General features: G+C 42.5%; 1 protein-coding gene across 4 annotated transcripts in view; it reads right to left on the bottom strand.

Moving 5' to 3' along the window:
* Positions 1-18,873, bottom strand: part of plekha1b (pleckstrin homology domain containing, family A (phosphoinositide binding specific) member 1b) — a 41,436-nt gene extending 22,563 nt beyond the window's left edge. For 3 of the 4 annotated variants that reach the window (XM_014158359.3, XM_014158360.3, XM_014158364.3), the window contains exons 1-2: positions 18,715-18,873; positions 248-421 (exon numbers count right to left, since the gene is read on the bottom strand). In XM_014158359.3, coding sequence (XP_014013834.1) covers positions 248-388 — 141 coding nt within the window. In that variant the 5' untranslated portion in view covers positions 389-421; positions 18,715-18,873. The remainder of the gene's footprint in view (positions 1-247; positions 422-18,714) is intronic. The other variant, XM_014158358.3, reaches the window with a different exon arrangement.
* Positions 18,874-20,072: the final 1,199 nt, after the last annotated feature.

Genomic DNA, 20,072 nt, shown 5'->3' with positions numbered 1-20,072 from the left:
TAGTCAATAACTACACTTTCCATTGTGTGTGCAATATCTGTTTTGTATATGTGTGCGTGTGCTTCTGAGTCATTTTCTAAGTTATCTTTAATTTTACGCAAGTATGACAATTGGGTACTTTTTGCACCACTGGGTGAAGTTAATGAAGAAAAAGAGGAAGAAAAAGTCTGCAGTGAGGTTACAAACAATGCAGCTCAGTGTGTGTGTGTGTGTGTGTGTGTGTGCGTTTACTACCCTGCTGTCCTACCTGTGGGTTGTCCATGTACCACACCAGGCTACCCTCCTTGGTGTCCAGGATGAAGTAGCGTCGGAGGAACTTTCCGCTGTTCTCATTCTCCTCAATGTCCAGGAAGCCACAGATCCGGTTCTGCCGATCCACGTAAGGCATCTCCCCACCTCAGCCTGCTCATTCCACTGTATGCTGGGGAGATGAGGAGAGGAGGAGAGAGAGGGAGATAAATAGATGAGGAAGAGAAGTGGATGTGGAGAAGGAGAGAGAGATGAGAAGATAAGTGTAAGAGGAGTGGGGGTGATAGAGAGAGAGGGGGAGTGGAAGAAAGATAGACGAGAGCCAGAGAGAGAGACAATAGAGCGAGAGAGAGCGAGCAGGAGTGAGAGTCTGTCTCTCAGCTAAGCAGCCAAAGAAGAGATGAGTGAGTCTCGTCTACAGTTTTTGTCAGCGGTACACGATTACTACGCCATCCTACAACGCCATTCTACTACACCATCCTACTACACCATTCTACAACCGCCTTCTACAACACCATCCTACTACACCATTCTACAACCGCCTCCTACAACCGCCTTCTACAACACCATCCTACTACACCATTCTACAACCACCTTCTACAACCGTCTTCTACAACACCATCCTACTACACCATTCTACAACCGCCTCCTACAACCGTCTTCTACAACACCATCCTACTACACCATTCTACAACCGCCTCCTACAACCGTCTTCTACAACACCATCCTACTACACCATTCTACAACCGCCTCCTACAACCGTCTTCTACAACACCATCCTACTACACCATTCTACTACACCATTCTACAACCACCTTCTACAACCGCCTTCTACAACCGCCTTCTACAACACCATCCTACTACACCATTCTACTACACCATCCTACTACACCATTCTACAACCACCTTCTACAACCGTCTTCTACAACACCATTCTACTACACCATTCTACAACCGTCTTCTACAACCGTCTTCTACAACACCATCCTACTACACCATTCTACAACCACCTTCTACAACCGTCTTCTACAACACCATTCTACTACACCATTCTACAACCGTCTTCTACAACCGTCTTCTACAACACCATCCTACTACACCATTCTACTACACCATTCTACAACCGTCTTCTACAACACCATCCTACTACACCATTCTACTACACCATTCTACAACCGTCTTCTACAACCGTCTTCTACAACCGTCTTCTACAACCGTCTTCTACAACACCATCCTACTACACCATTCTACTACACCATTCTACAACCACCTTCTACAACCGTCTTCTACAACCGCCTTCTACAACAGCATTCTACAACAGCATTCTACAACAGCATTCTACAACACCATTCCTACTCTTTATGGGACATGCACAGTCAACACTCCCTCCCTCCTTCACTTCCAACAGACTACCACCCTCCATCCCTCCATCCCACTGATGAGTTCAACACAGGCTAAGCCCAACTATCTTTATAATTTCCTCTCCGGAAACAATCGTTTCTGTCCATAAAGTATAGAGGAAGTGCAGGAAAAACAGGTCATCTAAATGTTAATGTGGTAGCATTCAGTGACCTACTCCACTTTCCCCCTTAGGTTAGTCAAATGAACTACCGCCCAACTTCTCCCGGCACAGTCCTTGTCCTTGTCTCACTGTGTAAAGATTTAATAAGTGCATCTACTGATGATCTTGACGATTAGATTCCCCAAAAATGCATTGGTTTTAAAATGACACTCTGAATACCAGAGGCTGTCCAAACCAGGGTCGTGTTCATTAGGTACCAAATGGAAGAAAACAGACCGAACCGGGAGGGACTACCTGGAACTGTCCAATAAGACATGCTCATTTTAGTTGCAAAACCTTTTAACATTTTGTGTGGCCAAGAACATGACCATGGTGCTGTAGTGAGGCCATTCATGTGGGGTAGCCTATATGGCAGAGGTCCCCAATTACATTCAGCAGTGGGCCGATTTTGCCTTGAGCGGATGGTTGAGGGGTCGGAACATAGTTATAGATAGTTGTACACTGAAAATTGACTGCAAGAATCCCAATCACAACAGAAACAAAAATGGAATCATTTCTAACCCTGATTAGTGATTACATTGGGATACGATCGCATATGCCTCTCTATTTATGCGTAGGAATACTTGGGAACAGATTTCCTTTCACTTTGAACTCATTTCCTGGTGATTTTACAGTGTTTAATGTCCAACAACGAAAATGATTAAAACAATTTTTTAAATTCTATATGGTGTCCCTGTGGTGTTGTGTACCAATGTGACTCTGTATAGCCAAACTATCCAAAGCCTTTAGACATGAAAGGGCCCAGGCCCCTGAGGCCCCAACTCCTGTTTGTGGTGTTGAGAGGTTAATGGTGCTGAAAGCTAGTCCCGGCCGGCCACCCACACACACAAACGCTGGCACACAGACCAACATTTCCTGCAGCCTGGGTCCCTCCAGGGGGAGGAATTGTGAGCATGGCTAAGGCCTGGGCCTATTTACAAACAGGCCGCTCCATGGGATCTCTCCAAGGCCAGTTTCCCATGTCACCCCCCTCCCCCCGCATTGGAGGAGAGTTTTGTGTTCAGAGGGACTTCTAGGTAATGACGTGACCTCTGATCCAGGGGGAATAACTAACATGCAGCGTTAAGGTTGAGGTTCAGGCTGATGGACAGGTACAGTATAGTGCTGGTAAGTAAACACACTGGGATTAACAAACTAATCCTGGTCAGGCACCCTGGAGATGCCACACTGTTACGCACGCCTCTAGTAAGAGGGAACGCAACACCCTGCTACAACTCAACTCTCCCTGGTGTGAAAGAGGTATGGACTGTAGGTGTGAGTAAGGATGACAAAAGGCAGAGAATACCGTTTACAGGGAATTTATTCCGTCGCACGGTATGTTTGGGGAAAAGGGGCTGGACGGAACCAAAGCAAAGAAAGTAAATATCAAAGCCCCCTCTCCTACCTTACCTGCCTACCCACTACTTACCTAACTAGCACCACCTGGTGCACTAACCAAGATACAGGGGGTGGTCCACCCAGGTCTTTCCTAGTGTGCATAGACAGTAAACTACTACGGGTTATGTATGCCCGCGGGCCTCTTGCCTAAGCACTCCCTAGGTGCCTTCCCCTTCCCCCCTGGGAACAAATGAAACGGAATAACCAATGTAAGTAACATTTCCAATAATCAAAAACACAGTTCTATTGGCACACACATACCTCAAATCAGCAGCTACACAATACTTAAGAAAACTCTGAACAACACAGAATTGACCAATCAACACAGGACACTCTCATGTCTGTTAGCAACAACCAACATAATAACCCTCAGCCATCAGCCTTCTCACTCAGCAATCATCTCTCTCTCTGAGCAACAGAACACTGGCTTATAAAGCTTCAGAAGGAGTTGGTAATTGGAGACAGCTGCGTCCTGACGAGGAGGCGGGGTCAGCTCTCCAATCATCAATGGGGCTGACCAATCAGCTGCTTGTAGAGAATTTCAGAATCCATTTCCTGAAATACATACATGAAAATACACAAACCACAACACAGAAACTGGGGAACGTAACACACACACCACCATCCTAATACAGCATTCTATAACACCATTTACAAAACATTTCTTCAGCATTGAAGGTTCCCAAGAACAGTGGCCATCATTCTTAAATGGAAGAAGTTTGGAACCACCAAGACTCTTCCTAGAGCTGGCCGCCCGGCCAAACTGAGCAATCGGGGGAGAAGGGCCTTGGTCAGGGAGGTGACCAAAAACCTGATGGTTACTCTGTCAGAGCTCCAGAGTTCCTCTGTGGAGATTGGAGAAACTTCCAGAAGGACAACCATCTCCGCAGCACTCCACCAATCAGGCTTTTATGGTAGAGTGGCCTGACGGAAGCCACTCCTCAGTCTCTCAGACCATGAGAAACAAGATTCTCTGGTCTGATGAAACCAAGATTGAACTATTTGGCCTGAATGCCAAGCGTCATGTCTGGAGGAAACCTGGCACCATCCCTACAGTGAAGCATGGTGGTGGAAGCATCATGCTGTGGGGATGTTTTTCAGAGGCAGGGACTGGGAGACTAAACAGGATCGAGTGAAAGATGAACGGAGCAAAGTACATAGCAAAGCTCCTGCTCCAGAGCGCTCAGGACCTCCGACTGGGGGCAAAAGTTCACCTTCCAACAGGACAACAACCCTAAGCACACAGCCAAGACAACGCAGGAGTGGCTTCTCTGAATGTCCTTGAGTGGCCCAGCCAGAGCCAGGACTTGAACCCGATCGAACATCTCTCGAGAGACCTGAAAATAGCTGTGCAGCTACGCTCCCCATCCTACCCGACAGAGCTTGAGAGCATCTGCAGAGAAAAATGAGAGAGCAAATACAGATGTGGCAAGTTTGTAGTGTCATACCCAATAAAACTCAAGGCTGTAATTGTTGCCAAAGGTGCTTCAACAAAGTACTAAGTAAAGGGTCTGAATACTTATGTAAATGTGATATTAAAAAAAGAATACTGTTTTCGTTTGTCATTATGGGCTATTGTGTGTAGATTGATGAGGGGAAAAAACTATTTAATCCATTTTAGAATAAGGCTGTAATGTAACAAAATGTGGAAAAAGTCAAGGGGTCTGCATACTTTCAGAATGCACTGTAAGTAAAAATACTTTAAAGTACTACATAAGTATTTTTTTTTGTGTTATCTGTACTTTACTTTTTATATTTTTGACAACTTTTACTTCACTACATTCCAAAAGAAAATAAATGTACATTTTCCCTGACACCCAAAAGTACATTTTGAATGCTTAGCGGGACAGGAAAATGGTCAAATTAACACACTTATCAAGAGAACAACTCTGGTCATCCCTACTGCCTCTGATCTGGCGAACTCACTAAACACAACTTATTTGTTTGTAAAGGATGTCTAAGTGTTGGAGTGTGGCCCTGGCTATCCGTAAATAACAAAACAGGTCTGGTTTGCTTAAAGGAATTTGAAATCATTTATACTTCTACTTTCAGTTTTGATACTTAAGTATATTTTATCAATTACATTTACTGTTGATACCTAAGTATATTTCAAACCAAATACTCTTAGACTTTTACTCAAGTAGTATTTTACTGGGTAACTTTCACTTTAACTTGAGTCATTTTCTAAGTTATCTTTAATTGGGTACTTTTTCCACCACTGGGTGAAGTTAATGGAGAAAAAGAGGAAGAAAAAGTCTGCAGTGAGTTTACAAACAATGCAGCTCAGTGTGTGTGTGTGTGTGTGTGTGTGTGTGTGTGTGTGTGTGTGTGTGTGTGTGTGTGTGTGTGTGTGTGTGTGTGTGTGTGTGTGTGTGTGTGTGATGAGGAAGCAGAGGCACGTGTAATAAGAGGTAAGAGAAATAGAAGGGCAATTCCACGGTGACGGAATTCCACTTTAAAATGTATTCCAAACAAAAGCTATTGATTTCAAAGTTTAACAAACCATACAACTCTATGCACAATGACTATTTTGAACAATGTGCACAGAACATTTCATAAAAACACATTGACTGGAAGAACTGTGCAAATGCAAAGTTTGGTAAGAGAACTATGGTAAAATCTCCCTCAGTTTCTTCTGCGACCACATTCTCCAAAAACTTAAATATCAAATCAAATTGTATTTGTCACATACACATGGAGTAGCAGATGTTATTGCAAGTGTAGCTAAATGCTTGTGCTTCTAGTTCCGACAGTGCAGTAATATCTAACAAGTAATCTAACAAATTCACAACAACTACCTTATACAACTAACTTAAAGGGATGGAATAAAAATATGTACATATAAATATATTAATGAGCGATGGCCGTGCGGAATAGGCAAGATGCAATAGAAGGTATGAAAGACAGTATACACACATATGAGATGAGTAATGTAGGATATGTAAACATTATTAAAGTGGCATTATTTAAAGTGATTATCGATACCTTTATTAAATCAATTTATTAAAGTGGCCAGTGCTTTGGGTCTGTATGTTGGCAGCAGCCTCTCTATGTTAGTGATGGCTGTTTAACAGTCTGATGGTCTTGAGATAGAAGCTGTCTTTCAGTCTCTCGGTCCCAGCTTTGATGCACCTGTACTCACCTCGCCTTCTGGATGATAGCGAGGTGAACAGGCAGTGGCTCGGGTGGTTGTTGTCCTTGATGATCTTTTTTGCCTTCCTGTGACATTGGGTGCTGGAGGTGTCCTGGAGGGCAGGTAGTTTGCCCCCGGTGATGCGTTGTGCAAACCACACTACCCTCTGGAGAGCCTTGCAGTTGAGGGCGGTGCAGTTGCCTTACCAGGCGGTGATACAGCCCAACAGGATGCTCTCAATTGTGCATCTGTAAAAGTTTGTCAGGGTTTTGGGTGACAAGCCAAATTTCTTCAGCCTCCTGAGGTTGAAGAGGCGATGTTGCGCCTTCTTCACCACGCTGTCTGTGTGGGTAGACCATTTCAGTTTGTCCGTGATGTGTACGCCTAGGAAATTAAAACTTTCTTCTCCACTGCTGTCTCGTTGATGTGGATAGGGGGGTGCTCCCTCTGCTGTTTCCTGAAGTCCACGATCATCTCCTTTGTTTTGTTGACATTGAGTGAGAGGTTGTTTTCCTGACACCACTCTCCGAGTGCCCTCACCTCCTCCCTGTAGGCTGTCTCGTCGTTGTTGGTAATCAAGCCCACTACTGTTGTGTCGTCTGCAAACTTGATGATTGAGTTGGAGGCGTGCATGGCCACACAGTCATGGGTGAACAGGGAGTACAGGAGGGGGCTGAGCACGCACCCTTGTGGGGCCCCAGTGTTGAGGATCAGCGAAGTAGAGATGTTGTTTACTACCTTCACTACCTGGGGGCAGCCCATCAGAAAGTCCAGGACCCAACTGCACAGGGCGGGGTTGAGAACCAGGGTCTTAAGCTTAACGATGATGATTGGAGGGCTCTATGGTGTTGAATGCTGAGCTGTAGTCAATGAACAGCATTCTAACATAGGTATTCCACTTGTCCAGATGGGATAGGGCAGTGAGCAGTGTGATGGCGATTGCATTGTCTGTAGACCTGTTGGGGCGGTATGCAAACTGAAGTGGGTCTAGGGTGGCAGATAAGGTGGAGGTGATATGATCCTTGACTAGTCTCTCAAAGCATTTCATGATGACAGAAGTGAGTGTTACGGGGCGATAGTCATTTAGTTCAGTTCATCTTTGCCTTCTTTGGTACAGGAACAATGGTGGCCATCTTGAAGCCTGTGGGGAGAGCAGACTGGGATAGGGAGTGATTGAATCTGTCTGTAAACACACCAGTCAACTGGTCTGCGCATGCTCTGAGAATGCGGCTAGGGATCCCGTCTGGGCCAGCAGCCTTGCGAGGGTTAACGCGTTTAAATGTCTTACTCACGTCGGCCACGGAGAAGGAGGGGGGGGGGGGGGGCCCGCAGTCCTTGATAGCGGGCCGCATTGGAGGCACTGTATTATCCTCAAAGCGGGAAAAGAAGGTGTTTAGCTTGTCTAGAAGCAAGACGTTGGTGTCCGTGACGTGGCTGGTTTTCTTTTTGTAGTCCGTAATTGCCTGTAGACCCTGCCACATAGGTCTCGTGTCTGGGCCTTTGAATTGCGACTCCATTTTGTCCCTATACCAACATTTTGCTTGTTTGATTGCCTTGCGGAGGGAATAACTACACTGTTTATATACTGACATATTCCTCGAACTCTTTCCGAGGTTGAATACGGTGGTTCGTGCTTTCAGTTTTGCGCGAATGCCGCCATCTTTCCATGATTTCTGGTTTGGGTAGGTTTCTAATCATCACAGTGGGTACAACATCTCAAATGGTCTCGTGTGGCTCAGTTGGTAGAGCATGGTGTTTGCAACGCCAGGGTTGTGGGTTCGATTCCCACGGGGGACCAGTACGGAGAAAGAAAAAAAAATGTATGAAATGTATGCATTCACTACTGTAAGTTGCTTTGGATAAGAGTGTCTGCTAAATGACAAAAGTGTAATGTAAATGCACTTCCTAATAAACTCACCTCACAGAGTCAATGTATAAATCGATGTTATTGTCTGAGGCTTCCCAGCACATTTTCCAGTCCACGTGATCAAAACAATCTTGAAGTGTGGATTCTGATTGGTCAGACCAGTGTTGAATGGTTCTAGTCACGGGTACATCCTGTTGGAGTTTCTGCCTATAGGACAGTACGAGCAAGATGGAGTTGTGGTCAGATTTGCCGAGGGGAGGGCCTTGTATGCATTGCGGAAGTTAGAGTAGAAGTGGTCCAGTGTTTTGCTCGAGCGGGTACAACAGTCAATGTGCTGATAGAATTAGGTAGCCTTGTTCTCAAATTAAGTTTGTTAAAATCCACAGCTACAACAAATGCACCCTTAGGATATATGGTTTCCAGTTTACATAGAGTCCAGGGAAGTTCTTTCAGGGCCGTTGAGGTATCTGCTTGGGGGGGGGGGGGGGGGGGGGGATATACAAGGCTGTGACTTTAATCTAAGAGAATTCTCTTGGGAGATAATGCGGTCGGCATGTATGTGTAAGGAATTCTAGGTCAGGTGAACAAAAGGACTTGAGTTTCTGTATGTTGTTATTGTTACACCATGAGTCGTTAATCATGGGGCACACACACCCGCCCTTGTTCTTACCTGAGAGATGTTTGTTTCTGTCGGCGCGACGCATGAAGAACCCCGGTGGCTGTACCGACTATGACAACATATCCCGGGTGAGCCATGTTTCCGTGAAATAGAGAATGTTACAATCTCTGATGTCTCTCTGGAAGGCAACTCGTGCCCTAATTTCATCCACCTTGTTGTCTAGAGATTGGACATTGGGGACTAATATGCTCGGAAGTGGTGGGTGCTGTGCTCGCCTTCTCAGTCTGACCAGGAGGCCGGTCCATCTGCTTCTCCTGCTGTGATGACGTTGTTTTTGGTCGGCCTCTGGGATTAGATCCAATGTCCAGGGTGGAGGTCCGAACAAAGGATCCGCTTCGGGAAAGGCGTATTCCTGGTTGTAATGTTGGTAAGTTGATGTCGCTCTTATATCCAATAGTTCTTCCCGGCTGTATGTAATAACACTTAAGATTTTCTGGGCTAACAATGTAAGAAATAATACATAATTTAAAAAAAAAATGACCGTATAGTTTCCTCAGGACTTGAAGAGAGGCGACCATTTCTGTCGGCACCATCTTGCCATATCTGCTCCGAATTAAGATTCAAAGATGTCTGTAGAAAGAATGGGGTGTCAGCTATGACATGACACCTTGAGCTTGAAAAAAATATATTTTGGTTATTGAACTACACTAAGTGGAGTGGATTTACACCCAGTAACTGAATTACAGTAAAGGAATTACATCATGGGTCGCTGATCTGTATAATTATGGATATGAACGTCATTCTCTTCATGGTGATGTATCTGAATAGGTACACAAAGGTACAAATATGCAATATCATCCTTTGCATATTTGGGTATTACTCTACACACTGGCTATTATTCTAATGAGCTCCGCCCCTGAACAAGACCGAATTTGGAAATCTGAATCAATCCTAGACGTCTATGTTTCACAAGTTTGGACAGTACAGTAGAGTATAGTAAAGTATAGTTCAGTACAATACAGTACATTATACTGTACTCTACTCTAGTGTGCTGTGCTGTACTGTAATGTCTAAACTGGTGAAACATAGACATCTATGATTGGTTCAGATTTGGTTCCGGTCACCAATCATGGATGTCTACGTTCGCACCAAATCAAGGCCGGACCAAAAAAACATCTGATGACGTTGAAATCAAGGCCAGGGCGAACTGACCATATGTAAACTATTTTTCAATGTCCATGGATGTCCGGTGTTGGTCGGTGCTCAGTGGGCGCAAATGCTGGTTACAGTAATTGGAAAGAGAGGAGGCTCATGGGTCGGTGTCAGTAAGAGTCGGGAGAGGTAACATTAAATGGAGAGAGAGAGAGGCAGAGTGAGAGGAAGGGGTTGTTTATACTGTTTTCCCAGTTTTGCTTTGACCACCAGATGACAGACAGAGAAAGAAAACAGTTATGAGCTGAACATAACAGTATGCCAGTGGAAGGGAGGACAGTAGCAGGAGACACTATGAGCTGAACATAACAGTATGCCAGTGGAAGAGAGGACAATAGCAGGAGACACTATGAGCTGAACATAACAGTATGCCATTGGAAGGGAGGACAGTAGTAGGAGACCCTATGAGCTGAACATAACAGTATGCCAGTGGAAGGGAGGACAGTAACAGGAGACCCTATGAGCTGAACATAACAGTATGCCAGTGGAAGGGAGGACAGTAGTAGGAGACACTATGAGATGAACATAACAGTATGCCATTGGAAGGGAGGACAGTAGTAGGAGACACTATGAGATGAACATAACAGTATGCCATTGGAAGGGAGGACTGTAGTAGGAGACCCTATGAGCTGAACATAACAGTATGCCAGTAACAGGAGACCCTATGAGCTGAACATAACAGTATGCCAGTAACAGGAGACCCTATGAGCTGAACATAACAGTATGCCAGTGGAAGGGAGGACAGTAGCAGGAGACACTATGAGCTGAACATAACAGTATGCCAGTGGAAGGGAGGACAGTAGTAGGAGACCCTATGAGCTGAACATAACAGTATGCCAGTGGAAGGGAGGACAGTAGTAGGAGACACTATGAGATGAACATAACAGTATGCCATTGGAAGGGAGGACAGTAGTAGGAGACACTATGAGATGAACATAACAGTATGCCATTGGAAGGGAGGACTGTAGTAGGAGACCCTATGAGCTGAACATAACAGTATGCCAGTAACAGGAGACCCTATGAGCTGAACATAACAGTATGTTAGTGGAAGAGAGGACAGTAACAGGAGACCCTATGAGCTGAACATAACAGTATGCCATTGGAAGGGAGGACAGTAGCAGGAGACACTATGAGCTGAACATAACAGTATGCCAGTGGAAGGGAGGACAGTAGCAGGAGACACTATGAGCTGAACATAACAGTATGCCAGTGGAAGTGAGGACGGCAGGTACCCAACTGTAGTTTGTGACTACTACGATTTAACATTGTAGCCAATTCAATTGCAGTAATTCCGTTACAGATTTTTCTGAAATTCTATTAGCGATTACGAGTTTTAATCACTTAAAGCTGCAATATGTAACTTTTTGGGTGACCCAACCAAATTTACATTGAAATGTGAGTTATAGATCTGTCATTCTCATTGAAAGTAAGTCTAAGAAGTGGTAGATCTGTTCTATGTGCGTTATTTTATGCTTCCCATGCTTAAGTTTCCTTTTTGCGTCTTTACTTTTGGTTTTGTACACCAGTACTGAAAATACAATATTTTTGGTTATGGAAAATATATTTCACAGCGGTTTAGATGGTACAATGAATCTCTACACTATAGTTGTTTGTTTAGTCACAAACTGAAATTAGGCAAACTATTAGAATTAGCGCTTTCTGCATAGTGCATCTTTACTAATTAATAAAATAAAATGTAAAAACACTAACTAATTGGTAGGTCTACATTTACTTGTTACTGAACTTTCATTATCCTCCCTCCTCAGCTTAAAGATATGTGGAAGTTTTTAATGGAATTACAAGGTATAAGGCAATGCTTATTTTTTATATTGTTCATGTCAGTACATACACACAACAAGTAGGTCACATGGGGGAGAGGCATTGTGCCGTGAGGTGTTTTTTGCAACCAGGTTTGCTGTTCACTTGCGCAATATGAGATGAAAGGGAGATCCATGGCTCTTTATAATATTATATGTTTCCTTGAATTTGTTCTAGACCTGGGGACTGTGAAAAAGACCCCTGGTGGCATGTCTGGTGGGGTAAGTGTGTGTGTCAGTGCTGTGTGTAAGTTGACTATGCAAACTATTTGGAATTTCCAACACATTCATGTTTCTAATACAAACAAGAAGTGATGCAGTCTTTCCTCAACTCTTAACCAAGAGAGACTGGCATGCATATTATTGATATTCACCCTCTGATTACAATGAAGAGTAAGACGTGCCTCTTTGTTCTGGGCCAACTGCAGATTTAAGGATCCGCCCCTTTTTTTCAATTTTCGCCTAAAATGTCATACCCAGGCCCTGAAGCAAGGATATGCATATTCTTGGTACCATCTGAAAGGAAACACTTTGAAGTTTGTGGAAATGTGAAAGGAATGTAGTAGAATGTAACACAATAGATCTGGTAAAAGATAATACAAAGAAAAAAAAAACGTTATTTTGTATTTTTTTGTACCATCATCTTCGAAATGCAAGAGAAAGGCCATAATGTATTATTCCAACCCATATTCCAAAACATTTCTCCAAAACTAAAAATAAGTGTTGATGTTAGTTGGCAGGGTTCTTTACTTCCACATTATTGTGTTTTGATGTATTTCTAATACCTTTTATGACTTTTTGTGATCGATGTTTTCTAAGGCCCCTGTAAAAGAGTGAAAATCCACTCTGTCTGATGACAGATTAGTGTAGGAGCAATAAGACCATAATATAATATTCAATCTGACTCCATTATCATGTGAATGCTATAGGCCCATAAGCGAATCCGATGGTTCTAGTCAAGGTAGAGAGACTTGCGTCACCACTCGGAATACTATAAGTTACATGTGTCCAAGATAACCCTAATATTAACAGGCTGAGAGACAAAGAGCTAATATCTTGCGATCAATGTCCCAGCATTAAATGATTGAGTTAACCTCAGCTCAGAGCAGCACAGTTAGAGGCCGAGCATATATGCTATGTGTAGTATTTTTACCATTAGATCATACATCAAATAATAATTCAAGGAATATTACTCAGAAATATCAGGACTGCCATTCGTATCCATTTAAAATAAGAATAAGAATACAATGGCATACCAGAAGTCTTCAATGTCAAAATAATACTAAATATTCTAAATATTCTTTAGTCATTTAGCAGACGCTCTTATCCAGAGCGACTTACAGTAGTGTAACGGAACGCTACACCTGGAGATTGGTTTAGAATGACTCCAAGAACAAAGTTTCCACCAATCTTTTATTTTCCAGAGCGCCAAATCTCATATCTCCCATCGTCTAATTATCATCACTATGCTAGGCCAAAACAATAAACAGAACTCTTATCTGAATGATAGGGGCGCACATCTCTGTCACTCCCCAATTTAACTGACTGCCATCCAGTGGTGTGAAGTACTTAAGTAAAAATACTTTAAAGTACTACTGAAGTAGTTTTTTTGTGGTATCTACTATACTTTACTATTTATATTTTTGACAACTTTTACTCCACTACATTCCTAAAGAAAATAATGTATTTTTCCTTCCATACATTTTCCCTGACACCTAAAAGTACTCGTTACATTTCGAATGCTCAGGCAGGATAGAATTATGGTCCAATTCACACACCTATTAATAGAGCGTGTTGTCATCTCTACTGAATCTGATCTGGTGGACTCACTAAACTCAAATACTGCTTTTGTAAATTATGTGTGCGTATTGGAGTGTGCCCCATCTGTCCGTTAATGAAAATAAATAAAACAATATTGCCATCTGGTTTGCTTAATATAAGGAATTTGATTACCATTTACTTTTACTCTAGTATGACGCTTGATACTTTTTCCGCCACTATACTTATGTACATTTAAAACCAGATACTTTTAGACTTTTAGTCAAGTAGTATTTCACTGGGTGACTTTCATTTTCTATTAAGATATCTTAACTTTTAGCCGAGTATGACATTTGAGTACTTTTTCCACCACTGCCACTGTCTGATGGGCAGAGTAACACAGTAACTCTGCAAAAATAAATCCATAGCACTTTATGAACTCTTGAAACAATCCAAACATGACAATTTAATTCACACAGCAACATTAATTTTGTCGACTCAAGTTTTAATGTGTCTTCACACCCCCGGCGGTGTGCGTGCTCCCAGGGTTCTATGGGAGACTCCCGCCTCTGAGAAAGCCACGGATAAGGTTGTGTTTAACTTTTATGATATCCATCATATGGTCTGCCATCCAGACAATGACATAAATCGGGATTGAGCCCTCACGCTGGGCCTCGGCACCTGCAAGTCACTAGACTCATCTTAATCACTGACCATCATCGTTCACATTTGTTCTCTTTCTATTTTTCCACAACACCCCTTTCCATCTGTTCAACCAGAAATCAAACTCATTAATTATGCCTCATTTTTAAGATGTATAAAGGTTGAAGAATGTATCTATGGCTTCATTTCCTCAAAATAAATTCTTAGCTTTCATTTGACACCCAATTATATATGCTCCTATGAACTTCCCATGTTGGTGCTCATGGCTACTTCACATGGAACTGACCAGAGCTCAGTCGTTCTCATTCTCCAGACATTTCTGCGGGGTTAGTGTGTCAAGAAGACAGGTCATCTGAGGCTTTTGGACAGATACGTGAAACCATGAAACCACTCCCTGGATCCATTCGGTCGTGACATGATGCTCCTTGACTGGGTCTCTGGATATGGGGATGAATGCTAACAGCACAGATCCATTACAGCTCGGGTGTTAATGGACCATTCACTGGAATCCCTTGGCAATACACTCAGAGGGCTAGCTCACTTCTTCCCTCTCTCCATCTGCTTCCCTCCTCCCTCTGGCTTTATCCCTACTTACACCTCTGTCTGTCTGCCTGCCTCTCTCTGTGTGTCTGCCTGCCTCTCTCTCTGTGTGTGTGTGTGTGTGTGTGTGTGTGTGTGTGTGTGTGTGTGTGTGTGTGTGTGTGTGTGTGTGTGTGTGTGTGTGTGTGTGTGTGTGTGTGTGTGTGTGTGTGTGTGTGTGTGTGTGTGTGTGTGTGTGTGTGTGTGTGTGTGTGTGTGTGGTGTGTGGTGTGTGGTGTGTGGTGTGTGTGTGTGTGTGTGTGTGTACAGCTGTGACTCAGTCCTATCCTCCCAAATCTCATGGTTGCCTGAACACATGCCCTCCAGGGGATTGGGCTTTTGGTATTATTTTTAGGACCAGAAAACAGAGCGAAAAAGAAAAGAGAGAACCTGAATATGTGGCTGAGATGACCTTCCACATTTTCATAGTCGACCATACACACGCACGCACCCACAGCACACGTACACGGCACACACACACACACACACACACACACACACACACACACACACACACACACACACACACACACACACACACACACACACACACACTGAACTTTTACTCATGTCCTTGTTTCCAACCGCTCTGTAACCAATACCTATCAACACACGCACTCCTACATTGTCACATGCTTACTTTGGCTTGTCACTGATAGGGACAGTACATGGGAAAAGGAATTACAGTGCAATAAAAGGTGTGGTTTATGAATTACAGTATATACTATAAGCTCAGGGCCAATCAATGCAACACTGAAGGAAGTGAAGAGTGTGTTTCGGCCAAATTCCATTTCCTCTCACTTCATACCTGCACTAGTATGTTGCTCATTTCTTTGGCCAAAAAACACACAGTGACTGTTTGAATAACTGAAAACCCCAAACCATAACAGTGGTGCGTCTACTATGTTATAGCATTGTGCATGTTTGGGGTCTAGAAGAAGACACCTCTGCTCTGAATAGTGCTTCAAGATTTGTATTTCCAGATCAACTGGAACCGCCTTTAAAATAGAACAAACAATTGAACAATTCGGAATCAAATAAATGCTAATTCACCCAAAATCTCGAATGAAAAACTGCTGAATTGAGACAAACAACAGAATGCTCAAGTCTTGTCTTTTGAGCTGAACACATTGGCTCCTTGTGAGAGAGGTTGCCCCAAATACCGTTACAGAGTAGAAAGAGGAAAAAGGAAATCTGCTCTAATACTGTTCAATTCTACACTGGTAGTTAATTACATACAGACGGCACGCTATGCAGCTGAATTCTGCTGAGGCTAACCTAATCCTCACACCTCTGGCCGAGGAGGAGGCTTCTAATGTTGAAGAGATTACATTGCTGTTTAGGCCTAGCTAGTTGGGTACTGCTGGTACAAAGACAAGCAGGACAAGCAGTGGCATCTGTGGACCAGAAAATAATAATACTACAGTATACTACAGTCATGTCCGCAAAAACACGACAGTGAATACTATAGCATACTACATTCATCCCCTCAAAAACACTAGTGAATACTGCAGTATACTACAGTCATGTCCGCAAAAACACTACAGTGAATACTATAGCATACTACATTCATCCCCTCAAAAACACTAGTGAATACTGCAGTATACTACAGTCATGTCCGCAAAAATACTACAGTGAATACTATAGCATACCTCATTCATCCCCTCAAAAACACTAGTGAATACTGCAGTATACTACAGTCATGTCCGCAAAAACCTTATATTGAATACTACAGTGTACTACACTCATGTCCGCAAAACACTACAGTGAATACTATAGTATACTACAGTCATCTCATAAAAAAACACTACAATGAATACTGCAGTAAAGACTGCAAAAACACTACAGTGAATACTATAGTATACTACAGTTAGGTCCGCAAAAACACTAGTCTATGGACTGCAAAATGTGTGAACTAATTTAATGTGATCTAATCTAATGTGATTTTAAACAATATTATCTGACAGCAATCCTGTCTCAAATTACATCTTATTTCCCATGATGCACTATAGGGTTTGGTCAAAAGTAGCATCCCCCATATTGACATTATAAACATGGGGAGAGGGTGTGGGGGTTTGGAGTTTAGGCAAAACAAACATGGGTCTGACTCTGAACTGTATGACAACAAGACAGCAATAGGGAAATAGATGCCATACATTTTAAAGACCATCTCATCATTCTGACAAATAGGAGACATTAAACAGCGAGTTGCTAGGCATGAAGGAGAGTAAAAACAAACAAACACACACATTCATACAATGTGTGTAATCAACCAATGAGAAGGCTTGTGGGTAGCCATCCTCTATCACCTGAAATGGATTAACATTCTCTGCCATTGTATGGAGCTGGGTGCAATGAAAACCACGGAATTTGCGTCCCTTTATAAAGGCCTACATAGCACACTGCCCCGAGAGCACCTAGAGGTAATTCAAACCTTCCAAAGCCAGCAGTAGTAGTAAGTCTTCCTATACAGTCAACTAAGCCAATGATTGTATTCAGTGACAAGAAAGGGAAATAACACATCCTTGAATGTGAACCCGTTGTATGAGTGGGTGGTTGGTGTCACCATAACCAATAAAGGCCAATCACCTAGAAAAACATCACATGTACAGGTAACTGACAAAATAAAGGAAACACTTGAGTAAATGAGGGATACCAAGTATATTTAAAGCAGGTGCTTCCACACAGTCGTGGTTCCTGAGTTAATTAAGAAATTAACATCCCATAATGTTTAGGGTCATGTTCATTAGGCTCCCTTGTTAATGAGACCCTGGCCTCAATGGTGACCCACCCTGTATAAAAAAAAAGTTATACAAAAATAAAAAATTATAATGTATCAAATTTCCCAGTTGTCCATTATTCTGGCTACCATGGCTACAAGAGGTCTCAGTGACTTTGAAAGAGGGGTCTCAAAGGAGCATAGGGGGTTTTAAAGAGTGTGTGCATGTGTGTGTCTCAGTCACCAGATCTTAACCCAATTGAACACTTAAGGGAGATTTCGGAGTGGCGCCTGAGACAGCATTTTCCACCACCATCAACAAAACACTCAAATTATGGAATTTCTCGAGGAAGAAGGGTGTCACACCCCTCCAATAGAGTTCCAGACACTTGTAGAATCTATGCCAAGGCGCATTGAAGCTGTTCTGGCGTCTCATGGTGGCCCAAAGCCCTATTAAGACACTTTATGTTGGTGTTTCCTTTATTTTGGCAGTTACCTGTATGTTTAATATAATAGTATTAGCTATAATAGGCCTAACCATGCTATTACACAAGTGAAACATCTGGAGCTCATGATATTTAATCAAACTCATGTTATGAGAAACGAATCTACCAATTGACATTTAAAAGGGCGAGAATCTGGCATATTGATACAGGTTGAGGTATGGCTGGCTGGTATTGATATCAGATAAGCTAACACAGATCATACTGTAAGAATAGTAGCCTAAATAGCCTAGGCTACAGCGCATGAACGTGTTGTTTGTGAATTAGTAGGATGTATAGTCTACTGTTATATAGCAGATTGTAACATTAACAGACTGAGGATAGTTCAGCATTCCACAAAACCATAATACTTTCCTGATATGACGAGCAACACATCGATTTATATCATTCAATAAACAAGAGTGCGACAGTAACATGATAATTTATGAAGTAACTTCAATTCTAAAGATATATTCTGCTGATACATGTCTTGATACTGTGTATGATCGACTGAAGTCAGCTACTGGAAAAGTGGCTATAAATATTTACATTCAGGCTGCGTTCATAGTCCCTCGCGCGCGCTACATGAGCATACCAATCTGCATTGTATCCCAACATCGAATGATCCCACAATAAAGAACATTTGTGAATACTTACATATTTATGTTCTTTCGGAAATCCTATAGGCCGCTTGAGAGATCTTTTTGGATGAACCGAAAGGAGTTTCAGCCCATCTCTCCACGGATATTTCCTACATATCCCAATGCTTAGGTAGAGGGTAGGGGCGTGGAGCAGAGCGATTACAATTTTTTTGGGTGCCGCAAAGAATTATGGTAGGAGTAGTATTAATATTTGTATGCAGCAGGCCAACCTCTATGAGGCCACATTATTCAATTGTATTCAACTGCCTTAGTTCAACTGTAAGTCGCTTTGGATAAAAAGTGTCTGTTGAATGGCATATACTGTATTTCAAACCTCTAATGGAACAGATTCATTCAAACCTATCATACTTTTGCCTATTTGGTATATTCTATTCTATTCTGTTGACTTCTATTCTATTCTACTCCATTTCTGATCCCTTACATTCTATTCTGTTGACTTCTATTCTATTCTACTCTATTTCTGATCCCTTCTATTCTATTCTACTCCATTCTGATCCCTTCTATTCTATTCTACTCAATTTCTGATCCCTTACATTCTATTCGGTTAACTTCTATTCTATTCTACTCTATTTCTGATCCATTCTATTCTACTCTATTTCTGATCCATTCTATTCTACTCCATTCTGATCCCTTCTATTCTATTCTGTTGACTTCTACTCCATTCTGATCCCTTCTATTTTATTATATTCTATTGACTTCTATTCTATTCTACTCTACTCCATTCTGATCCCTTCTATTCTATTATGTTCCCTGAAAAGCCACTAAGGTCCTTTGCCAGCAGAATTCAAACCTATTAAAGGCTCTTATATCCTCTCTAAATAAACTCTTTCACATAGCCTCCCAGTAGAAGAGGATGCCTGCAAGAGATGCCTGCAAGAGATCCAATGCTTTGATCCTTGGCCAGAGTACCCCAGTTATTTCCTGATCAACACTTTCCTGACAGTTGAGGACATGCACTTTGATGGAAATATGTGCCATATATCCCTCTCTATTGTCACTAATTAGGGTGGAACCTGGGACTGGATGAATGCAAAAAAAGAAAACAACATCTGGTTTACCATTTTACATTTCACAGGGGAACTTCCTAGCCCTCAACTGGTCCTTGATGTGCAGTGAGTTGCTCTTGGATGGAGAGCATTTCCGCGTTTAGACAGTCGGGTCTTTGTGAAGATGTGAGTTTAAGAGAGTTTAACGATGTGAGCAAAATGCACACTCATGCTAAAACGGGCAGACAGTGTGACCTACAACCCTCTCGTACCCACTCACACTCACTGTGGGAGCTGTGCACTGCATTTCCACTACAGTGCATTTCTAGTCTCTCTAACCTAAAATGGAGATCATAGGTTCCAAATA

Source organism: Salmo salar, chromosome 19, assembly GCF_965601325.2.
Source record: "Salmo salar chromosome 19, fSalSal1, whole genome shotgun sequence".
NCBI classification, from domain to species: domain Eukaryota; kingdom Metazoa; phylum Chordata; class Actinopteri; order Salmoniformes; family Salmonidae; genus Salmo; species Salmo salar.
The sequence above is the reverse complement of the archived record's forward strand: the minus strand, read 5'-3'. Positions and strand labels throughout refer to the sequence as shown.